Source organism: Lepidochelys kempii, chromosome 21 (assembly GCF_965140265.1).
Source record: "Lepidochelys kempii isolate rLepKem1 chromosome 21, rLepKem1.hap2, whole genome shotgun sequence".
Lineage (NCBI taxonomy): Eukaryota > Metazoa > Chordata > Testudines > Cheloniidae > Lepidochelys > Lepidochelys kempii.
In genome coordinates, this window is record NC_133276.1 from 18,493,974 (window position 1) to 18,517,918 (window position 23,945).

General features: G+C 46.3%; 1 protein-coding gene across 8 annotated transcripts in view; it reads left to right on the plus strand.

Annotated features, from left to right (window-relative positions):
* Positions 1 to 17,311, plus strand: part of KDM5B (lysine demethylase 5B) — a 179,480-nt gene extending 162,169 nt beyond the window's left edge. For all 8 annotated transcript variants that reach the window (XM_073319609.1, XM_073319607.1, XM_073319608.1 and 5 more), the window contains 4 exons: positions 351 to 462; positions 12,044 to 12,198; positions 12,739 to 13,065; positions 16,430 to 17,311. In XM_073319609.1, the coding sequence (XP_073175710.1) occupies positions 351 to 462; positions 12,044 to 12,198; positions 12,739 to 13,065; positions 16,430 to 16,561 (726 nt within the window). In that variant the 3' untranslated portion in view covers positions 16,562 to 17,311. The remainder of the gene's footprint in view (positions 1 to 350; positions 463 to 12,043; positions 12,199 to 12,738; positions 13,066 to 16,429) is intronic.
* The last annotated feature ends 6,634 nt before the right edge of the window (positions 17,312 to 23,945 follow it).

Sequence of the window (23,945 nt, forward strand, 5' to 3'; positions counted from 1 at the left end):
GACCATACCTTGGCTCCACTGTACATGTCTGCACTTTGCCATTAGAGATTATATAAAGTGGTCGAAGAAGCTAGATCAATGCAGTGGGGCCACTTTACGTGGTCTCTGTGGAATCCATAATTCACAGATTTTCATATAAAAACTTCAGTCACAACATTGCTTTTAATAAATTTCCAGGTTTAAGGTGAAGGAGGATGCAAGGAATTTGATAGAATTAATGAGTTGCAATACTAAAAGGTTAAAATACTTCAAATAGAAATAAGTGTTTGTTTTGTTGCAATGTCTGACACATTTAACTCAAAAGGTGTTATACAAAAAGATGTGTTTAATAAATATTTCTGTTCCCTTAGGTATCTCAGACAATTGGTGCAATGTCTTTTTCTCTGCCTCACGACTGGGATAACAGAACCATGTCTTTACATGCTCCCTTTTCTTCAGGACAGAACTGCATTCCCTTTCATGGTTTGTTATATTTCACTTACGTTTTTCAGTGTATGACTGGGAGATCTGAAGTATAAACATGTGTGCCCTGCCTTGTTCTCCAGTTCTTGCTTTTGAGTCATAGAGAGTAGAAGGATTTGTTCATAAAGACAGTTTGGGCTGAAACACAAGCTGGGAAGCCAGATGAATGGGCATCATCTTTCTAAGGCAGGCCTCATAGTCTAGGAGCATGTTAATTCTGTGGGCAAGTTAATGGTAGAAAGGTAAGGGATATGTCAATTTATTGGCAAATATCTACAGAATAATAATTTCAATGGTGTCACCTTCAGCGCAGGGGGGTGAGAAACTGTATGAGGCAAGTCACTTTTAGTGAGAATGTTGCATGGAAAATAAAGGTAAGTGGTACATTGACACAAAAGATGGCCCTGCATATGATATTGCATATCACATTGAGTGTCATACCAAGAATGTATGTAATGTGGTGTGTTTTTAAAAAAAAAATAGAAACATACTTATTTTTCTACTGCAAACTGTGGGACTCAGCTGGAATTGATAAGTTGCCACGTATAGGCTTTGAATGGGATTGAAGAGGAACAAATGCTTAGCAGAAAGCATTTGTTTTCTTAAAGCATTTATTGAAGATGAACTATGGGATGTGGACACAGTTTTAGCAATCCTGTCTGCAGAAATGAAAAACAGTGCATATCCTTAAAAGCTCCAAAAGATGTGGCACTATCAAAAGCAAATGCATGTCTTGCATGGTCTTTCTAAGCCAGCACTTACTGACAATGTGACTGGTACCTGACTGCAGCCGAGGCCTTTCTGCATAGCAATCATAGAGAGTATGGTTGAGGTACAAGCTCTCAACAAACAGTTAACACCTGCCAAGACTTGGCTGAACATTTCATTATGAAGACATAAAGAAAATACTGAACCTATGGCAAAGTCCATCTCCTGTTTGAAATGAATGCAGAGGAATCAATTAAAAAATATTTAAAAAGAAGAAGAAGAAAAAGAAGAGACTTCATGGTGTTGCACCTATTCCGTACAAAATCATTGACTCCACGAACATCTCCAATCTCACAATGAAGAAGTTACTGTCATATACTCTCATGAAGGACAGGTTAACCCTATACTTTATAGGAAAAACGCTCCAGCATGTGAAAAATTGCTCAAAGAATTTTGTCATTTCATGGTGTAATGAAGCTACTTCCTCACACTATTCAGTGGTGGTCCTTCATAGTTCCTATCAGGAGGCTGTCATTAAAATTATGTTGCATGCCATCAATGCCGCAGAGAGAGGTGCTGCTGAACTCCGATTTTTGTATAAGACACACATGTTCTAGTGCTCTCACTACCCAAAACTTCCGCAAGATTGTTTTTTTTGCTTGCTGTTGAAGAACAAAATTGCTGTATGTCCCTAAGGCTATGTCTACACTACAAAAGTACTCCGATTTTATAGAAGTCGATTTTTGGGAGCAGATTGTATAAAGTCGAGTGCATGCATCCACACTAAGCGCATTAATTCAGTCGTGTGCGTCCACAGTACCGTGGCAGACGTCGACATTCCCAGGGGTGCACTGTGGTCTCTGCTGCCCATTGGAATTCTGGGCTGAGCTCCCAATGCCTGATGAGGCCAAAAATTTGTCACAGGTGGTTATGCGTAAATGTCGTCAGTCAACCTTCCCTCCCTCCATGAAAACAACAGCAGACAATCATTTTGCGCCCTTTTCCCTGGGTTGCCCGAATGGACGCCATAGCACGGCAAGCATGGAACCCATTCAGTTCACCGCAGCAGTTATAACCATTGTAAACACCTCGCGCATTATCATGCAGTTTATGTAGAACCAGCACCTGAAAAACCAGGTGACGAGGCGACAGCAGTGCGATGATGAGGACAAGAACACAGATTTCTCTAAAACCGCAGTCCCCAGCAATTTGGAGATCATGGTGTTATTGGGGCAGGCTCATCCTGTGGAACGCTGATTCTGGGCTCGGGAAACAAGCACAGAGTGATGGGACCACATAGTGTTGCAGGTTTGGGATGATTCCCAGTGGCTCCGAAACTTTCGCATGCATAAGGGCACTTTCATGGAACTTCGTTACTTGCTTTCCCCTGCCCTGAAGCGCAAGAATACCAAGATGAGAGCAGCCCTCACAGTTCACAAGCGAGTGGCAATAGCCCTGTGGAGGCTTGCAATGCTGGACAGCTACCGGTCAGTCGGTAATCAATTTGGAGTGGGCAAATCTACTGTGGGGGTTGCTGTGATGCAAGTACCCAATGCAGTCATTGAGCTGCTGCTATCAAAGGTAGTGACTCTGAGAAATGTGCAGGTCATACTAGATGGCTTTGCTGCAATGGGCTTCCCTAACTGTGGTGGGGCTATAGACAGAACGCATATCTCTATCTTGGGACCGGACCACCAGGGCAGACAGTACATAAACTGCCAGGGGTACTTTTCAATGGTGCTGCAAGCACTGGTGAATCAAAAGGAACATTTCACCAACATCAATGTGGGATGGCTGGGAAGGGTTCATGACGCTCGCATCTTCAGGAACTCTGGTCTGTTTAAATGGCTGCAGGAAGGGATTTACTTCCCAGACAAGAAAAAAACTGTTGGGGATGTTGAAATGCCTATAGTTATCCTTGGGGACCCAGTCTACCCCTTAATGCCCTGGCTCATGAAGCCATACACAGGCACCTTGGACAGTAGTAAGGACCTGTTCAACTGTAGGCTGAGCAAGTGCAGAATGGTGGTAGAGTGTGCATTTGGACATTTAAAGGGTCGCTGGCGCAGTTTACTGACTTCATAAGACCTCAGCGAAACCAATATTCCCTTTGTTATTGCTGCTTGCTGTGTGCTTCACAATCTCTGTGAGAGTAAGGGGGAGACGATTATGGCGGGGTGGGAGGTTGAGACAAATTGCCTGGCTGCTGAATATGTGCAGCCAGACACCAGGGCGGTTAGAAGAGCTCAGCAGGAAGAGCTGCGCATCAGAGAAGCTTTGAAAACCAGTTTCATGACTGGCCAGGGTACTGTGTGACACTTCTGTTAGTTTCTCCTTGATGAAAACCCGCCCCCTTGGTTGACTCTAAATTCCCTGTAAGCCACCAGCCCTCCCCCCTTCAATCACAACTTGCTTGCAAAGGAAATAAAGTCACTATCATTTAAAAAACATGTATTCTTTATTAATTGATTATAAAAATAGGGAGATAACTCACAAGGTAGCTCGGGTAGGGTGTGGTAGGAGGGAAGGAAAAGGCAACTTTAAAACTTGTTGAATGACAGCCTTCTGTTGCTTGGACTGTCCACTGGGGTGCAGTGGTTGGGTGTCTGGAACCTTCCCCTCCCCCATGTTCTTGGGCGTCTGGGTGAGGAGGCTATAGAACCTGGGGAGGAGTGAGGGTGGTTAAACAGGGGCTGCAGCGGCAGTCTGTGATCCTGCTGCCGTTCATGAACCTCCACCAGATGCCGGAGCATGTCCGTTTGATCCCGCAGTAGCCCCACCTTTGCCTCATGCCTCCTCTGATCTTCCTGCCGCCACCTCTCCTCACATTCATCAGCCACTTTCCTGTACTCTGCTGTTGTCTCTCCACACATTCTACTGAACTTTGGCAGTGCTGGACGACTGCATGAGCTCAGAGAACATTTAATCGCGCATGCGTTTTTTCACTGCCTTATCTGAGAGAGCCTTTGGGACGGAGGAGGGAGGCTTGAAACATTTGCAGCTGCTGGAGGAAAAAAGGGAGTGAAGTATTTAAAAAGATGCATTTTATAGAACAATGGCTATACTCTTTCACGGTGAACAACACTATTCACATTACATAGCACATGTGATTTTGGTACAAGGTCTCATTTTGCATCTTATATGGAGTGCCTGCGGCTTTCATGTTAGAAATCGTAGAGTCATAGAATATCAGGGTTGGAAGGGACCTCAGGAGGTCATCTAGTCCAACCCCCTGCTCAAAGCAGGACCAATCCCCAACTAAATTGTCCCAGCCAGGGCTTTCAAGCCTGACCTTAAAAACCTCTAAGGAAGGAGATTCCACCACCTCCCTAGGTAACACATTCCACTGTTTCACCACCCTCCTAGTGAAAATTTTTTTCCTAATATCCAACCTAAACCTCCCCCACTGCAACTTGAGACCATTACTCCTTGTTCTGTCATCAGCTACCACTGAGAACAGTCTAGATCCATCCTCTTTCGAACCCCCTTTCAGGTAGTTGAAAGCAGCTATCAGATCCCCCCTCATTCTTCTCTTCCACAGACTAAACAATCCCAGTTCCCTCAGCCTCTCCTCATAAGTCATGTGTTCCAGTCCCCTAATCATTTTTGATGCCCTACTCTGGACTCTTTCCAATTTTTCCACATCCTTCTTGTAGTGTGGGACCCAAAACTGGACACAGTACTCCAGATGAGGCCTCACCAATGTCGAATAGAGGGGAACGATCACGTCCCTCGATCTGCTGGCAATGCCCCTACATATACATCCCAAAATGCCATTGGCCTTCTTGGCAACAAGGGCACAATGTTGACTCATATCCAGTTTCTCATCCACTGTAACCCCCTAGGTCCTTTTCTGCAGAACTGCTGCCGAACCATTCGATCCGTAGTCTGTAGCGGTGCATGGGATTCTTCCATCCTAAGTGCAGGACTCTGCACTTGTCCTTGTTGAACCTCATCAGATTTCTTTTGGCCCAATCCTCTAATTTGTCTAGGTCCCTCTGTATCCTATCCCTACCCTCCAGCGTATCTACCTCTCCTCCCAGTTTAGTGTCATCTGCAAACTTGCTGAGGGTGCAATCCACACCATCCTCCAGATCATTTATGAAGATATTGAACAAAACCGGCCCCAGGACCGACTCTTGGGGCACTCCACTTGATACCGGCTGCCAACTGGACATGGAACCATTGATCACTACCCGTTGAGCCTGACAATCTAGCCAACTTTCTATCCACCTTATAGTCCATTCATCCAGCCCATACTTCTTTAACTTGCTGGCAAGAATACTGTGGGAGACCATGTCAAAAGCTTTGCTAAAGTCAAGGAATAACATGTCCACGCCTTTCCGCTTATCCACAGAACCAGTAATCTCATCATAAAAGGCGATTAGATTAGTCAGGCATGACCTTCCCTTGGTGAATCCATGCTGGCTGTTCCTGATCACTTTCCTCTCATGCAAGTGCTTCAGAATTGATTCCTTGAGGACCTGCTCCATGATTTTTCTAGAGACTGAGGTGAGGCTGACTGGCCTGTAGTTCCCAGGATCCTCCTTCTTCTCTTTTTTTAAAAATGGGCACTACATTAGCCTTTTTCCAGTCGTCTGGGACCTCCCCGGATCGCCATGAGTTTTCAAAGATAATGGCCAATGGCTCTGCAATCACATCCGCCAACTCCTTTTGCACTCTCGGATGCAGCGCATCCGGCCCCATTGACTTGTGCTCATCCAGCTTTTCTAAATAGTCCCGAACCACTTCTTTCTCCACAAAGGGCTGGTCACCTCCTCCCCATGCTGTGCTGCCCAGTGCAGTAGTCTGGGAGCTGACCTTGTTTGTGAAGACAGAGGCAAAAAAAGTATTGAGTACATTAGCTTTTTCCACATCCTCTGTCACTAGGTTGCCTCCCTCATTCAGTAAGGGGCCCACACTTTCCTTGACTTTCTTCTTGTTGCTAACATACCTGAAGAAACCCTTCTTGTTACTCTTAACATCTCTTGCTGGCTGCAACTCCAGGTGTGATTTGGCCTTCCTGATTTCACTCCTGCATCCCCGAGCAATATTTTTATACTCTTCCCTGGTCATTTGTCCAATGTTCCACTTCTTGTAAGCTTCTTTTTTGTGTTCAAGATCAGCAAGGATTTCACTGTTAAGCCAAGCTGGCTGCCTGCCATATTTACTATTCTTTCTACACATCGGGATGGTTTGTCCCTGTAACCTCAATAAGGATTCTTTAAAATACAGCCAGCTCTCCCGGACTCCTTTCCCCCTCATGTTATTCTCCTAGGGGATCCTGCCCATCAGTTCCCTGAGGGAGTCAAAGTCTGCTCTTCTGAAGTCCAGGGTCCATATTCTGCTGCTCTCCTTTCTTCCCTGTGTCAGGATCCTGAACTTGACCATCTCATGGTCACTGCCTCCCAGGTTCCCATCCACTTTAGCTTCCCCTACTAATTCTTCCCGGTTTGTGAACAGCAGGTCAAGAAGAGCTCTGCCCCTAGTTGGTTCCTCCAGCACTTGCACCAGGAAATTGTCCCCTACCCTTTCCAAAAACTTCCTGGATTGTCTGTGCACTGCTGTATTGCTCTCCCAGCAGATATCAGGGTGATTGAAGTCTCCCATGAGAACCAGGGCCTGCGATCTAGTAACTTCTGTTAGTTGCCGGAAGAAAGCTGGGAACTACAGGCCAGTCAGCCTCACCTCAGTCCCTGGAAAAATCATGGAGCAGGTCCTCAAAGAATCAATGCTGAAGCACTTGCATGAGAGGAAAGTGATCAGGAACAGCCAGCATGGATTCACCAAGGGAAGGTCATGCCTGACTAATCTAATCGCCTTTTATGATGAGATTACTGGTTCTGTGGATGAAGGGAAAGCAGTGGATGTATTGTTTCTTGACTTTAGCAAAGCTTTTGACACGGTCTCCCACAGTATTCTTGTCAGCAAGTTAAGGAAGTATGGGCTGGATGAATGCACTATAAGGTGGGTAGAAAGCTGGCTAGATTGTCGGGCTCAACGGGTAGTGATCAATGGCTCCATGTCTAGTTGGCAGCCGGTATCAAGTGGAGTACCCCATGGGTCGGTCCTGGGGCCGGTTTTGTTCAATATCTTCATAAATGATCTGGAGGATGGTGTGGATTGCACTCTCAGCAAATTTGCGGATGATACTAAACTGGGAGGAGTGGTAGATACGCTGGAGTGCAGGGATAGGATACAGAAGGACCTAGACAAATTGGAGGATTGGGCCAAAAGAAATCTGATGAGGTTCAATAAGGATAAGTGCAGGGTCCTGCACTTAGGACGGAAGAACCCAATGCACAGCTACAGACTAGGGACCGAATGGCTAGGCAGCAGTTCAGCAGAAAAGGACCTAGGGGTGACAGTGGACGAGAAGCTGGATATGAGTCAGCAGTGTGCCCTTGTTGCCAAGAAGGCCAATGGCATTTTGGGATGTATAAGTAGGGGCATAGCGAGCAGATCGAGGGACGTGATCGTTCCCCTCTATTCGACATTGGTGAGGCCTCATCTGGAGTACTGTGTCCAGTTTTGGGCCCCACACTACAAGAAGGATGTGGATAAATTGGAGAGAGTCCAGCGAAGGGCAACAAAAATGATTAGGGGTCTGGAACACATGACTTATGAGGAGAGGCTGAGGGAGCTGGGATTGTTTAGCCTGCAGAAGAGAAGAATGAGGGGGGATTTGATAGCTGCTTTCAACTACCTGAAAGGGGGTTCCAAAGAGGATGGCTCTAGACTGTTCTCAATGGTAGTAGATGACAGAACGAGGAGTAATGGTCTCAAGTTGCAGTGGGGGAGGTTTAGATTGGATATTAGGAAAAACTTTTTCACTAAGAGGGTGGTGAAACACTGGAATGCGTTACCTAGGGAGGTGGTAGAATCTCCTTCCTTAGAGGTTTTTAAGGTCAGGCTTGACAAAGCCCTGGCTGGGATGATTTAACTGGGAATTGGTCCTGCTTCGAGCAAGGGGTTGGACTAGATGACCTTCTGGGGTCCCTTCCAACCCTGATATTCTATGATTCTATGAAAGCCTCGTCCACCTCATCCCCCTGGTCCAGCGGATCACACACTCAGTGCCGGGCAACAGAATTCTGCTTGCAGGCGGCCATGGTAAGCTATAGTCTTTTGGCTTCTGCAACCTTCATAACAGCAGCGCCCTCCTCTCCCATACCAAGCAAAGCACGTTGTTGGCCATTTAGTGCTGCGGTTTTCCTGTTAACGTGCAGCAGCAGAAACCAAACTAACCCCCCGCATCCAGTTCTCTGGAATGATTGCTTTACCCCTCACCCCACCGCGTGGCTGGTATCAGGGAAGATCCCTGCAGGCCAAACGCGAACATCTCTGCTCCAAGGCCCCCCCTCCCCCGCCCACAACGTGGCTAACTGTGGGGAGGATTTCTTTTCAGCCACAGGCAAACAGCCCACCTCTGAATGTCCCCTTAATTAAATTCCCTTATTTCAACCAGGTTACCGTGAACGATATCACTCTCCTGAGAATAACAGAGAGAGATAAAGAACGGATGTTGCTTGAATGCCAGCAAATGCCGGGACCATACTTTGCCAGGCTTTGTCATGCAATGATACCAGATTACCACGCCATGCTAGTAGCAAGTAAAGTGTCCTACCATGGAGGATGGAATAAGGCTGCTCTCCCCAGAAACCTTCTGCAAAGGCTTTAGAGTACCTCCAGGAGAGCTTTATGGAGATGTCCCTGGAGGATTTCCACTCCATCCCCAGACATGTTAACAGACTTTTCCAGTAGCTGTGCTGGCCACGAATGCATCCCAAGTCCTCAGCGCTACTTAATCATTAAAAAAAGCTTGCTTTTATAACATGAATTATATTTAAAAAGGTACACTCACCAGAGGTCCCTTCTCCGGCTTCGTTGGGTTGGGAGGGTATGTCAGTCAGGATGATAAAAAGATCGTGGCTGTTGGGGAGAACGGTGTGCTGTGTGCTCTCCTCAAGCTCGTCGTCGTCCTCCTCATCTTCCCCGTTCACAAAATCCTCAGGCATGGCGGAGAGTACCCATCATCGGAGTCCACGGACAGGGGTGGGGTAGTGGTGGCGGGCCCCCCTAGAATTTCATGCAGCTCAGCGTAGAAGCGGCATGTCTGGGGCTCTGTCCCAGAGCATCCGTTTGATTCTTTGGTTTTCTGGTATGCTTGTCTGAGCTCCTTAAGTTTCACACGGCACTGTGTTGTGTCCTTGCTGTAGCTTCTGTCCCTCATGGCCTTGGAGATTTTTGAAATGTTTTGGCATTTTGTCTTTTGGAACATAATTCTGATAGCACGGATTCCTCTCCCCATACAGCGATCAGATCCACTACCTCCCATTCGGTCCATGCTGGAGCTCTTTTTCGATTCTGGCACTGCATGGGTCACCTGTGCTGATGAGCTCGCCTGGCCAAACAGGAAATGAGATTCAAAAGTTCCCGGGGCTTTTCCTGTACACCTGGCAGGTACATATGAGTTCAGAGTGCTGTCTAGAGTGGTCACAATGGTGCACTGTGGGATAGCTCCTGGAGGCCAATACCTTCGAATTACGTCCACTTTAACCCCAATTCAAAACGGCGATGTCGATTTCAGTGCTAATCCCCTTGTTGGGGAGGAGTACAGAAATCGGTTTTAAGAGCCCTTTATGTCGAAAAAAATGGCTTCGTCGTGTGGACGGGTCCAGGGTTAATTCGATTTAATGCTGCTAAATCCGACATAAACTCGTAGTGTAGACCAGGCGTAAGAGATGTTTTCCTATTACTCAGACTATTAAAAGTCGCTGCACTGCCAGGCTTCCACGCCCTCTCAGGATGTGACACTACTGGAAGGTTGACTGGAAAGACCAAATTATCTTAGTGGACAGTATTTGATTCAGCCTCTGAAGATACTCTGCTTGCTCTGAAGATGCTTGGAATGGCTGAGACAGTCACTTATGAGGTCATAAATGCACTGGAGGCATTCATGTGCCTGGCTTACCATTTGAAGACCAGGATTATGACACTTGCAGAGCTGTGTTCGTGGATGTTTTCCAAGAAGCAGACAAACTGAGAAAAATTGCCACTAAGACGGGGTGCAATTATACCTGCTATTAAGAGGGCAAATGTCAAGCAATGGAATGGCTCTGGGATGATTTAGCGCATCCAAAACTACCCTTCCCATGGATGGATCTTGGAGGATGGACTGATCGTATCAGTTACGTGTGAAATATGATGCACTTCTAAATCAATCTTTCAGCTAATCAACTGCTTGTGCAAAGACCAGATGATAACCACTCTGCAAATGTCAGGCCAGAAACCTGCCTTGTATGGAGATGTGCAAGAGCAACATGGATGAGGATCAGTGTGATAATATGTTTAGCAGTGGTTCCCTAGACCGAGACAACACTGATGATGACTTTGATGAGTAAATGTTTTTAGTCCTACATGACCAGGCTGACTTCCCTAGGTTTACCAAAAGTCAACGTCTCTTTTGTTATGTAAGCAATAAATCCCTGTTTTAAAGTATAATTGTTCTAGGTTTGTCACGTTTGGCACCAGTGGTCCATGGAAGAAAGGTCTTTCGAATGATACCCAACTTGACCCATTTCCAACAACATTATATTATCAAAAATTCCATCAATCGGAGGGTCTGGACCTGGGAGCCAGGTGGGCAGTGAGTGGCCGCTGCCATGCTGTAGAGGGTGACACCATTGAAATTAAGCTTCTGTAGATTTTTACTAATCAAATGACACCTCCATTATCTTACTGATCTGTTTCCTAGCACGGATGGTCTAATGTGGACCAAACCAATATAGGGCCTAGTACAAATGGCATCTTTCCACTTCTCTCAAAAGCCACCCTTGTTGCTTCCTGCCTTTCACTCCAGACATCTGCTGCTTCAGATGCCAAGGTCTGGCCTTATATTTAGTTTTTACTTTTGTGTGCTGTTAATATGGAACTTAACTGTAGTAATAATTGTACGTTTACTTGCATACTCCAATTTAGAACGGTCTTTTGAGAACGTTATGGTGTAAATTTAAACAAGGAGATGCTCTAAAACTCCACAGTCAATTATGGATTCAGTACACATTTCATTTGCACAGATTCCTTGTACAAAAATGTTAATGCGTTTACATAAGAATTTTGAGTAAACTGCTTTAAAAGCTCAATGGAAAAGACTGCTGTATGAAAGCTTAACAGTAATTATACAGTGAGAAACAGTTTCAGGTATCAGCCTTTAGCTTCAGTTAGAGATTTACAAAAGTATTGTATTAGTAACTTCCCCCTCCCATACTTGGCTTCACTGTGGATTCTCTCCATGGTTTTGTATCTGATTTACCTTTTTCTTTTGTGATTCTGAAAATCTTTCTCCTTTGATTCAAAGGACCATTATTTAACTCACTCCCTCATTGGTCCTGCTTTGAGCAGGGGGTTGGACTAGATGACCTCCTGAGGTCCCTTCCAACCCTGATATTCTATGATTCATGTTGCTTCAAATTGGTAAGAAGCAGCCAAGACAGATGCCTGTCCCTCAGCCTATCAGCTGAGACAGAAATCATAACCCAGACACTGAATAAGTCATTTTTATGATGGTGACCCAGAGAGTTTGAGAGGGGCCATTCCCAGTAAAAGTCTCCACCACCATATGGCAGTCCACAAGTTACTGCACAGGCCTTCATCTTTTCTTTAGTTACACTGTTATAATTAGAGATGAATAGTGAAGTATCTGACAAGATTTATTAGCGATGATTTGCACAAAGACGGTTAAGCATAAAAAATCTTCCCCAAATTTTCTTTTTTATTGATTTATGTACTATTGGGAAAGAATTTTCTAAATCTCTGTATTTATCACAAGCCATAACATTAGAAAATTACAATTTTTGTTTTGTCGTTGTAGTCATTAGCGCAGAACTGGATGAGCTGATGATGGAAGCCCATTTGCTACAGGTTTCACTGCCTGAAATACAAGAGCTCTACCAGATCTTATTCACAAAGCAGAGCCCTGTTCTGCAAACAGAACAGAGGTCAGCAATAGGACCAACAAATGAAAAGGCAGGTATCTGACAACACCACAGATCCCTCTGTTTGGGGCTCTTCTCAAGCAGAGAGGTTCTGGCTGGAATCCATAAACTTCAGAAATGTGTGTGTGTCTTCAGGAGGGGTTGGGAACTCTGTACAACTCTCTGCAGGTTTCTCTGTCTGTGAATATAATTTGTGCTGCATTTCTGCATCCTGAAACTCCATTTGCTGCTCATTTGTATGACTTAATTATGGCCATTCTGATTCTAATAGTAACCAGATACTAATGAGTCCAATGGGGAAGAGGAAGTTTTTCCTTGGAAAATGGAAACTTGTAAAGCTGCTTTGGAGGAGAGAGAGAGAAAGGAGGGAGTCATTCACTCATTCCAACTCTTGCTTTGACCCAATATTCAGCCCTTAAGAATAGCTGCAGGTTGAGTGTGTTTAGTGTGCCATAGAGGGCGGCCCTCCTTTCAGTGTAGCAATGGATGGGTGATATGTTGGAGGGGAAGATAGATCACTGAATAACGGATTAGAGTCCTTAGGGTTTTGCTTCAATATCCTTCTCACTAGAACGAGTGCTGCCGGGGGAAGAGAGATGGAGTTGGTTCTGCGGAGAGAAAATTAAAGAGGCGCTTTGAAAGAGAGGGCTTCTGTGGTGAGAAGAGAGCAAGAGTAAAAAAACTGAGAACACCCAAAAAGAAGAAATTGAAACTGAATCCCTCCAAGGATCTCAGCAATAGCAAACTGGAGAGAGAGCGAGAACGACTCTTTGAGGCGCAGCGCTCCAGCGAAAGCCACTTGCTTCCCTTGGATATGTCATTCTCTGAGCAGGAGGACTCGGAGGGTGAAGATGCAATCTGCCCTGCGGTGAACTGCCTGCAGCCTGAAGGAGATGAGGTCAGTGAATGGGAAACCTGCTGTGGGGGCACTGAATGCAGGGAGCAGGTGATATCGTAACTACTCCCTAATCCTTTTGTTAGACCAACATTATCGACAAAGAGAGTGAGAGCTATTTCAGACACTGGGCACCTGGAAAACCTGAGGAGCTCATCCTTGCCTTCAGTCTCTTCCTTACAGGCACTTTTCTTTGAGTACCTGGCAACTATTGGAACCACTTAGAGTAGAATCACATTCTCACAGGAACTTCTCCCAATGTCTCCAGTAGCTCACTTTTCAGGTAGACAGAAGTAGCTCTAAAAGGGCCATTTGGCAGCTGGCTGCTGCTTGCTGCATCTCCCTCCTGTTCAGCTGGTCAGTTCTCCCCCCACTGAGCTGGCACATTCTCCCACCAGGAATCTAACTCAACTTTTTTCTTTCCTTTCTCCTATTAAGCTTGGAGGGAGGTCCTTACAATGCTGGGTTTCTTACAATCCTACTGTTTCTTTGACAGAAAAGCTACGACTGTTTCTCCTTAAAGGCCGCTTGAAAGGCTGTTTTTAAAAATCTTAGGTTGTCTACACACACAATTTCCACCATCTAAATCAGTTTCTCAATTGAAATATCAAAATCAACCCAAGCCCCTTTGTGTGGACACTCCTAAATCAGTTTAAGAATGTTTGATGCCAATTTAATGTAGTTTGGCTTGCCACCAAATTAAACTAAATTGATATTAGTCACATTATGGGTGCAGCTGACCTGCCCATTGTCAGGCTAAACCCATGCCTCACTTTCCCCACTGGCTGGATAGTTCAGACTGAACCAAAAGAATCCCCTTTCCCGGGTAGACAGAGTCCAAAAAGGCAAACCATACCAAATTCATTGGGTACTGCCCCCTCAGAGCCTTGGAGCACCTTCATTTTCTCAAGGATTCTCCCCTCTTAATGCAAGGGTCCCAAATGGGCCTTTAAGTCTTCTTTGGTAGGCTTCTTCCTTTAGCACTTTCCTCTTGCTAAGATCAGCACACCTGCCCATCCTTCATCTCCTCCTTGACAGAGAGAAACTCAGCAAGTCCTACCATATCCCTGATTCTCCCCGCGCGCCCCCCCCCCCCGACTGAGGAAAGCAGGTCTTTTTATAGTCAACATGCTTTAGCATCTAATGGTTACTGGGCTACAAGTTCCAGAATTTCTCTGTTGTTGGGAGAAACCATGTCTCAGGAGAAAGCTGAACTCTCTGAAAGGTATAAGCTCTGTGATACCACTAATAAACCAATTTGTGTGCCTACACAAAGGGGGTTTCTCTAATTTAACTGAATCAGTTTCTAACTCAATTTAGTTTAATTCGTGTGATCGCTGAGAGTGGCTAAGGCAGCAGTTCTCAACCCGTGGCCCATGCAGCTGTGTGCTAAAAAAATTCAAAATTTGCTGCTCTGGTCTGATAGGGGGTGGGGCTGGCTGAGCGGGAGACAGCATCTGGCAGCCTGCAGGAGGGCTTCTGCCAAGAGGGGGCTGGTGAGTGCAGCAAGGGGGCAGGGAGCAGGAGAGTGGGACTCTGGGCAGGATTGTCTGGGGGGGCAGCACTCAGCTGTGAGGGAGTGGGTGGTGCTGGGAACCAGGGGTTTGCAAGCTGCCAGGTTTTAGCTGCCTGGGGCTCCACTCCTGGCCCAGCATAGGGGTCCTGGCTACCTGGCCCCAGGCGGCAGGGTCCCGGGGTCTGGCTGCCCAGCCTCACACCGTGGGGTCTGGGTCCCCCGCCCAGGGCACCACTCCTGGCCCCCTCTGTGGAAGGGTCTCTGAGCAGGGGGGCGCACTGGGCATAGGGGACTGTAGAGGGTTGCGGGGCGTACTGTGGTTCTCAACCTGTGGCCCACATAACACATTGAGAACCACTGAGCTAAGGCCTTAGTGATGCTGTAAGAACAATGCATGGAGCTCAGCCATTGCTCCTCCCTACATCTCTCACAGGTAATATGGAATGAGGTTTTTTCAAACAGAAATTTTCATGATAAGGTCACAGGGCAGAGCGAACAACTTCTTGGCCTACATCCCTTTGGGTTTCAAATTATGCTGTTCTTATTAGAGGGAGATTCAAAACTTTATATTGCTTTATGTACATTTGTTCTCAGCTCTTGTGAAGTTACATCAGCTTCTGAAAGTAACAGTGATTTAGATAGAGAACTCCTTCAGTTCATCTGGTAACTTTGGGCCAGATTTTTAAAGATGTTTAAGGGCCAAAAGATGCAAATAAGCACCTAGTGGGATTTTCAAAATCACCTAGTGCCTAACTCCCCACATGATGACATCCCTGTCTGTTGCTTACACCCTTTCTCAGCCACTCTAGGAGTGTCACCAGTACAGCTTGCCCACAGAGCATGGGAACTAAGATGGTCCCTCTTCCCCACCTGGAACTCTTCCCAAAGTCAGAGAGGAGAGCTAAGCAGTCACGGGGAGCATATCTTCCCATCCTTTCAGACTCCTACACCAAACCTGGCAGGAGAGTGGAGGAGATGCCAGGAGTGTGTCTGCACTGAGCCAGAGTGATGCAGTGAAGGAATGGCAGGGGGTGCAAGCAGGCTGTCTCTCCATCAATGCCCCTGGGATAAAGGTATACGAAGGATTCATGGCTTGGGCAGATGGGCAGCAATGGGAGACTCCCTCTTGCCCCTGCATAGCCAAACATAATGAGAGGCAGAGTGGGATGGTGGAGGCTTCACACAGGCCTCCCTCACTGGGCTGGGAATGATTGGAAGGAGGGAATTCTGCATAGACCTGGAGAGACATGTGGAGCCATCCCTGAATTTAGCAGCAAAGAGCATTCCACCCCCACTGCCTGTACAGAAGACTGGGAGAGCACCAGAAGCCCAAGAAAAAAATCTTAGGACATTAGAGATTGTTGCCCCCATGTTCACCGAGCACAGACAAGCACCCCTCTATGCAGTACAAAGGAAAGCACCATGTGGCAGCAGGCAACTGATGTGCCCAGTCCCAGGATTGTACATGCACAGCAGGGCTGAGTTGTATATTCATGCCTCCTTGGTGCCTGTGTTGGTTCCCCTGCTGTTTATGGGGGTTGCACACAGTGGCGGGAGAAAAACTTCAAAAAACCCACATTCAAGCCCTCTCCTCAGGGTTTTAAACTGTGTGCCAGTGGTACAGTGGGAGGACACTGCTCTTCACCAAACTGCTTTAGTTACACTTGTGAAACTGACGACACTGCAAGCTGACTGTGCCTGTAGCAGTCACTAAGCCAGTCCCTCAGGGTAGGATGTTGGCCCGTTCAAGTAGGTAGATTGCTACGAGCTTGAAAATAACTTACCACAGAAGGTTTGCACTTGATCTACTGCCCTTCTCTGCACGCTAATCTCTCTGCTCTTTGCAATTAGGTGGATTGGGTCCAGTGTGATGGCAGCTGCAATCAGTGGTTCCATCAGGTGTGTGTGGGCATTTCTCCAGAGATGGCAGAGAAGGAAGACTACATCTGCATCAGCTGTACTGGGAAGGACTCTCAATATTGAAAGTAAAACTCGCCAGAAGTCATTCAGGACTCCATTAAGGAAGGTTATCAGAATTTCTCCATAAAGTCACAGGGCTGGTGTAAGAGCCAGGCTGCAAATGGTGCTATTTCTATCCTCATGGGATCGTTTTTCAGAACTCAAACAATTTTTGACACTTTTGTATTTTTCCCTTGAGCTATTTGTGGTTGTTGAGGTTTGAAATGCTGCCTGTTTAGCAGGAGTTTCCTCCAGTTTGGAAGGCATTTGAAACATGCACCTTTTATTGTACAGCAGTAAATTACCTCTCTCTGGGATATACCAGTATACACAATTCAACCTGGTTTAGGTGCAAAAAAAACTGCACCATGAATTCCAATAGATCCTCTTTTGAGGATATCCCTTGTTTACTATGTTAACTCTTCCGAAACTTTAGTTTTTTTTCACTTTGTATTTTTTTTTTTTGTAGGCTAGGTTTATTTATCTGAGCAATAACTTCTGTGTCTGGTTGCAGTGACTGGAATTACAATTCTGAACAGCGTGTTGGTGCTTTTAGCATTGGTTGATGTACAGAAAGCAAATGTTTAGGTCCTAGTGTCACTGATGGACTAGCGCGGTAGAAGACAGAAAAAGCTCTGTAAAGTAATTGCCACCGCTGTATTTTGGCTTTCTCCTTTTTTGGGTAGCTTGTATCAAATGTTGCCGTTTCTATTGTGGAATAAACCCCTGGTTATGTTATAAAATTAAATGGTGATGTTTTTAGAGAGTTTGAAATGCAGTTTCTCTTTCCTTCATGATCAGTCTTTCCATTCGTGGGCTCCGCTTGCTCGAGAAAAGTCCACTATCTATCTATCTATCTATTTATTGTTAAGGAAAAAAGTGAACTAGAAAAGCCACAGTATTTTTTACTCTATTTATGTCTTCAGTGTTGGAAGAAAACAAGATCAAATTGTTCACACTAAATACATTTTTTTTAAAACGTCTATTATTTCAATTCAAAAGGATTTGCTACCAGATTGGGTTAGATAAGGGGTCAGGAGAAAGCTGCCAGGGGGATCTCTAGCATGAGAGGTTGGGGGAGGAGCTGCTGCTGCTGTGGGGGTACGAGATACATTTGACTCATCAGAGAACAGGCATGAAGCTGGAGTGGTACAGCTCATCTCCCCCAGTCACATCTAGCTGTTGTCAAAAGGAGTGGTTATCCCTAAAGCAGGGTCAGCAGAGCACTTGCTTGTGATCTATAGACAGCTGGCTGATCACATGGTGTTGGCACTTCCTTGTTTCCAGATCCTTCTACTCATCTTCAGGCTTTTAATAGCAAAGAGCATGGATGCCCATAAAAGCAGCTGGCAACAAGGAAGAGTGAGTCAGTCTAGCTACCTTTGATAGGGACTGCTACTATCAGGACTGCCTTCAGAGGCCAATGAGGGACGGAGAAGAGGTGATGAGGAAAAAAAGCAAATGCAATTTTAGGTTGCATTAACAGAGGCATAGCATGCAAGTCATGGGAGGAGACTGTGCCACTCTACTCAGCCCTGGTTTGGCCTCAGCTGGAGTATGGTGTCCAGCTTTGGTCACCAATGTCTAGAAAAGATGTAGAGAAACTGGAAACGATCCAGAGGTGAGCAACAAAGGTGATCAAAGGGATGGATGCAAGCCATGTGAGCAACGGCTGAAGGAACTGGGTATGGTTTATTTTGAAAAGAGGAGATTAAGCGGTCTTCAAATACTTGAAAGGCTACCATAAAAAAGATGGAGAGAAGTTGTTTTCTCTTGCCAGGGGCAAAATGGGTACAAACTACAGGAGAGCAGATTTAGATTAAATATCAGAAAAACTTCCTAACTATAAGAACAGTAGGACAATGGAACAAACTGGCTAGGGAAGTCGTGGAAGCTCCTTCATGGGAGGTTTTCAAAAGAGACTGGATAGCCATCTGTCTTGAGTGGTTTTGTCACAACCAATCCTACATCGTGGCAGGGGATTAGACTAGACTCTTGCGGTCCCTTCTAACCCTATGGTTTTATGATTCTATTAATCAAATACTGTCCAGTAAGAAAATTTTGGCCTTTCGAGTCAACCTTCCAGTAGTTTCACATCCTGAAAGGGTGTGGAAACCTGGCAATGTGACAGCTTTTAATAGTCTGAGTGATAGGAACACATCTCTAAAGGATATACAGCAATTCCCTTCCCCAGCAACAAGCACAAAAAAAAAAAGATTCTTGCAGAAATCTTGACTAGCAGCTCATGGAGACCACTAGAACATTTTCCTATGCAAATATCTGGAGGTTAGTAGCACCTCTATATGGGTATGTCTCCACAGCAAATCAAAACCTGCAGCTGGCTCTTATGAGCTGACTTGGGCATGGGCTGTGTGACTGTTTCCTGGTTGTGTAGACTTCTGGGCTCGGACGGCTTGAGGACCCTGCAGGGTGGGAGGGTCCCAGAGCTCAGGCTCCAAGCATAGAGATCTACACAGCCAAGAAGCAGCCCTGAAGACCGAGCCCAAGAGGCTGCAGTTTTTTCTTTGCTGTGGAGACATCCCTTGTGTGGCAGTGATGGCAGGCAAGACAATGCTAGCGTCAGCCTCTTCATGGAAACCCTAACTCCAGTGAACAGTGTGGGGCAGCAACTTCATTATGCTACGGGATGACAAAATTATTTGCATGCTGGAGCATTTTTCCTGTAAAGTATTGGGTTAACTGATGCTTTGGATGCATATGAGATAGTAGCTTCTTCATGGTGACACTGGAGATGTTCGTGGAGTCACTGAATTTGTACTGGACACATGCAATGCCATGGGATCTCTTTTTTCTGCTAATTTTTAATTGATTCCTCTGCATTCATGTGAAACATGAGATGGACTTTGTCATAGGTCCAGTATTTTCTTTGTAGCCTCATAATTAGGGTGACCAGATGTCCCATTTTTAAAGGGACAGTCCCATATTTAAGCCCTTCTGCAGGTGTCCTGACTGTCTTAAAACGGGCACATTGTCCCATATTTTCTGTGTCCCGTCTCCTCCCCCCAATCAGTACTGGTGGGTCCTGCTGCTGTCCAGATCCCTACTCGCCAGCCACCTGCCCACCAGGAGTGAGTGGGGGGGATCCAGTGGCCGATGATGTGGGTAGTGAAGACAAGGCTGAGGTTGGGGCCCTTTACGTGTGTCCTCTCTCGCTCTCCTCTTTCTGCTTTGCCCACGCTGCTCCTCCATATCCCCCCTGGTGGGGCGCATCCTGCTCCTACCACTGTGCAGAGAAGCAGTCCCTGGTCGGAGTGCTCAGCTCACCAACATCCTGGTCAGCAGGCTCCTTTCTTCCCCCACTTAGGGTGACCAGATAGAAAGTGAGAAATATCAGGATGGGAGTGAGGGGTAATAGGCACCTCCATAAGACAAAGCCCTGAATATCGGGACTGTCCCTATAAAACTGTGACATCTGGTCACCTTATCCCCACTGTCTCTGGCTGGGCTGGCACCCCAGGAAAGCAGAAGACCCTCCGACCTGGGGCACTGGCTAGGAGGAGCCAAGCCCTGCACGTGCCGAAGCCCTGCACAGTGCTGACACGGGGAAGCCTCTCCGCCCCTCAGCTAAGCTCTGGAGTGGCGCTCTGGAGTGGCGGGGGAGAGCACAGTGATTTCCAGCCTGTTCACACCCCGAACCTGCAGGTTCCACAGCAGCCCCCTAGGCAGGGGCTTAGCACCTTCTTCACCATCCTCCCCTCCCCATCCCACCCTGGCTCTTGCCCCCAGAGACGACAGGTCTGCTCCATCCCCCAGGCACTTTCCCTTGCTGCGCCACCTCTCTGTCCGGGTTCCTTGAAGCCCCTGCAGTCAGGTTCCCTGCGCCCTGGTGCACAATACATCCTTTGAGCTTAACCAATTCCTGCCAGCGCTGTAGCCAAGGGACAGGAGGTGGCTGGGTTATGTCAGTGGCCAGCAGCAGCCTGGTGGCATTAGCTGCCTTTTGACACTGTGTGGGCAGGAAGGGAAAAGCTGCTTCCAGCCACGGGGGAGGGAGGGAAATGAGCTCTGCAAGGATATGGGCCAGGTCACACTTCCCTCCCACACAGTGCTGAAAGGCTGCTGGCGGCCACATTCAGGTGTGAACCCTGGCAGAAATCTGGGGAGAGGGGGCATGTGACCCTGTGTTCTCCCCCTCACACCTGTTGCCTCGGGAAGGTGCAGTGCCAGGTACCAGGAGAGGTGGGTCTGTCCCAGGGGCCTAGCCTGGCATGGAGGGTGGAGAGCACCGGGTCGGTCGATCGCATACCCCCGCCCCACCACATGCGAGAGAGGTGTACGGGACTGTGCATGTGTCACCCCTCCCCGTGTGCGTGTGGGCAGTAGAGGTGTGGGTGTCACCCTTCCCCAGGTAAACACTAAAGCCTTAAAGATACGAAGGTAAATGAAAAGCAGTATTTCTTTTAACAGGGGCTCAGTCAGCGTGATGTTAATTTGAATGTTGGTATGACTGCGGAAAAGGACCTAGGGGTGACAGTGGACGAGAAGCTGGATATGAGTCAGCAGTGTGCCCTTGTTGCCAGGAAGGCCAATGGCATTTTGGGATGTATAAGTAGGGGCATAGCGAGCAGATCGAGGGACGTGATCGTTCCCCTCTATTCGACATTGGTGAGGCCTCATCTGGAGTACTGTGTCCAGTTTTGGGCCCCACACTTCAAGAAGGATGTGGATAAATTGGAGAGAGTCCAGCGAAGGGCAACAAAAAGGGGACTGGAACACATGACTTATGAGGAGAGGCTGAAGGAGCTGGGATTGTTTAGCCTGCAGAAGAGAAGAATGAGGGGGGATTTGATAGCTGCTTTCAACTACCTGAAAGGGGGTTCCAAAGAGGATGGCTCTAGACTGTTCTCAATGGTAGCAGATGACAGAACGAGGAGTAATGGTCTCAAGTTGCAGTGGGGGAGGTTTAGATTGGATATTAGGAAAAACTTTTTCACTAAGAGGGTGGTGAAACACTGGAATGCGTTACCTAGGGAGGTGGTAGAATCTCCTTCCTTAGAGGTTTTTAAGGTCAGGCTTGACAAAGCCCTGGCTGGGATGATTTAACTGGGAATTGGTCCTGCTTCGAGCAAGGGGTTGGACTAGATGACCCTCTGGGGTCCCTTCCAACCCTGATATTCTATGATTCTATGACTGATTGCCATTGAACTCACTTGAATAAGAGTAATTTTGCCAGGTGTCCCGTATTCAGTATAGGGAAATATGGTCACCCTACTCAAAATGAAATGTTCATACAAATCTCAGCAGGAGTTAACAATTTCTGGTTTGTTGAGAACTTGTACCTCAGCCATACCATCTATGATTACTGTGCTGAAAGGTCTATGCTGACATAAGGTACATTGTCAGTAGGCTTAGGAAGACCATACAAGAAGTGCACTAATTTGCTTTTCACCTGGCACAGATGCATTGTTCTGTTTCATTCAAACATTTATTGTGGTACCATAGAGAGCTCATACTTTCCCAAAGCCTCATGTAGATCAACATCATGCTGCGATCCGGACATGACAAGGAGCTGAGCAAACAATGACCTGTCAAGGATGAGCTCTGTACCTGCCTCCTTCACTCTGTTTGATCACAGTTGGAGTCTTTTCATCGTCACTGAAGCCCATAGATTGATGGAGCCTCAGATAATTCTTTGGGTTTTGAAGGTTTCATACAAGTCATGACCCAAAGTATCCAGTTGACTGACACATGTAGCTATCTCATTACTGAAGACTATTTTCGTCATGATATTAATGAGCTCTAGCCCATCATACGAGAATAGGTTGCCATTGTAAGCTCATCCTGTAGCTTTAAAATTGTCCCTTTGCATTTAATAGCCGCTAATGTGTGGATGTGCTTGGTTACTTCTGGGGAAGTCATCCCAACCATACTTAATGTTTCATTCAAAATTTGATGGAGTTGTGGGGTTGTTGGGAAAGTGCATTTGGATGCTGTGTTAAGGCCCCAGCACTCCCTCAATGATTTCCATTGCTCTGTTTTCATGTTGTAGGGCTTCAGCTGAACCATGTACACAGAAGGAAACTAGCAACCCAACAACAACCCAATTTTCTTTTCAAAATTTCCTCCAAGTCAGAGTCAGGCTTTTCTACACCTTTTATTTCCGCAAGGTACTAGACAATCATCACAGAATAGTTGGTTTACTCTAAAGCAAAAAAGTATTTGAAAAATCCAGTGCTGCAAGATGCAAATTCTAATTAGTAGTCCTGGCAGATCTAATAAAGACCAGTGAAGACTCAACCACCTTCATGTGTCATCAGTGCAAAAGCTGATTTTGTTGCAGATTCAACCCCATCAAATTGCTTGATTTGTTCTGTGAGCTCTCCATCATGTGCAATAGGTCACTGGGAGTGGAATATACACACTGTGAAACTGGTTTAATAAATCCTGTCCCATTGGGAAATGACTTCAGACACATCAGTATCCTTTTTCAAAGAAGACATCTAAGTAGCATTTTTGAAGGGCAATGAGTGTTCAGGTGTGTACTTCTATAGTGCATTGCAACATTTTCCCTTCAAGAATCAGGTTCACAGTATTATCACTGTATAAAATTCTCCAGCTATAGTAACAAAGAAGTCAATTACACAAATAGCTGTGAAGGATGTGCAGTTAGCCAGAATGTAGAATCCACCATCCACTAAGATCAGCATTGGACATTATAGAACAGACCTGTTAAGGCTCACATCTAGTGTCATGACACATTTTGATTCAGTTCTCCAGAAATATTCGCTCATGCATTCCAGTTGCCTAAGGAATGTTAACTGAATTGAGTGATCTGATTGAGGACCTAGGGGTGACAGTGGACGAGAAGCTGGATATGAGTCAGCAGTGTGCCCTTGTTGCCAAGAAGGCCAATGGCATTTTGGGATGTATAAGTAGGGGCATAGCGAGCAGATCGAGGGACGTGATCGTTCCCCTCTATTCGACATTGGTGAGGCCTCATCTGGAGTACTGTGTCCAGTTTTGGGCCCCACACTACAAGAAGGATGTGGATAAATTGAAGAGAGTCCAGCGAAGGGCAACAAAAATGATTAGGGGTCTGGAACACATGAGTTATTAGGAGAGGCTGAGGGAGCTGGGATTGTTTAGTCTGCAGAAGAGAAGAATGAGGGGGGATTTGATAGCTGCTTTCAACTACCTGAGAGGTAGTTCCAGAGAGGATGGTTTTAGACTATTCTCAGTGGTGGAAGAGGACAGGACAAGGAGTAATGGTCTCAAGTTGCAGTGGGGGAGGTTTAGGTTGGATATTAGGAAAAACTTTTTCACTAGGAGGGTGGTGAAACACTGGAATGCGTTGCCTAGGGAGGTGGTAGAATCTCCTTCCCTAGAAGTTTTTAAGGCCAGGCTTGACAAAGCCCTGGCTGGGATGATTTAATTGGGTATGGGTCCT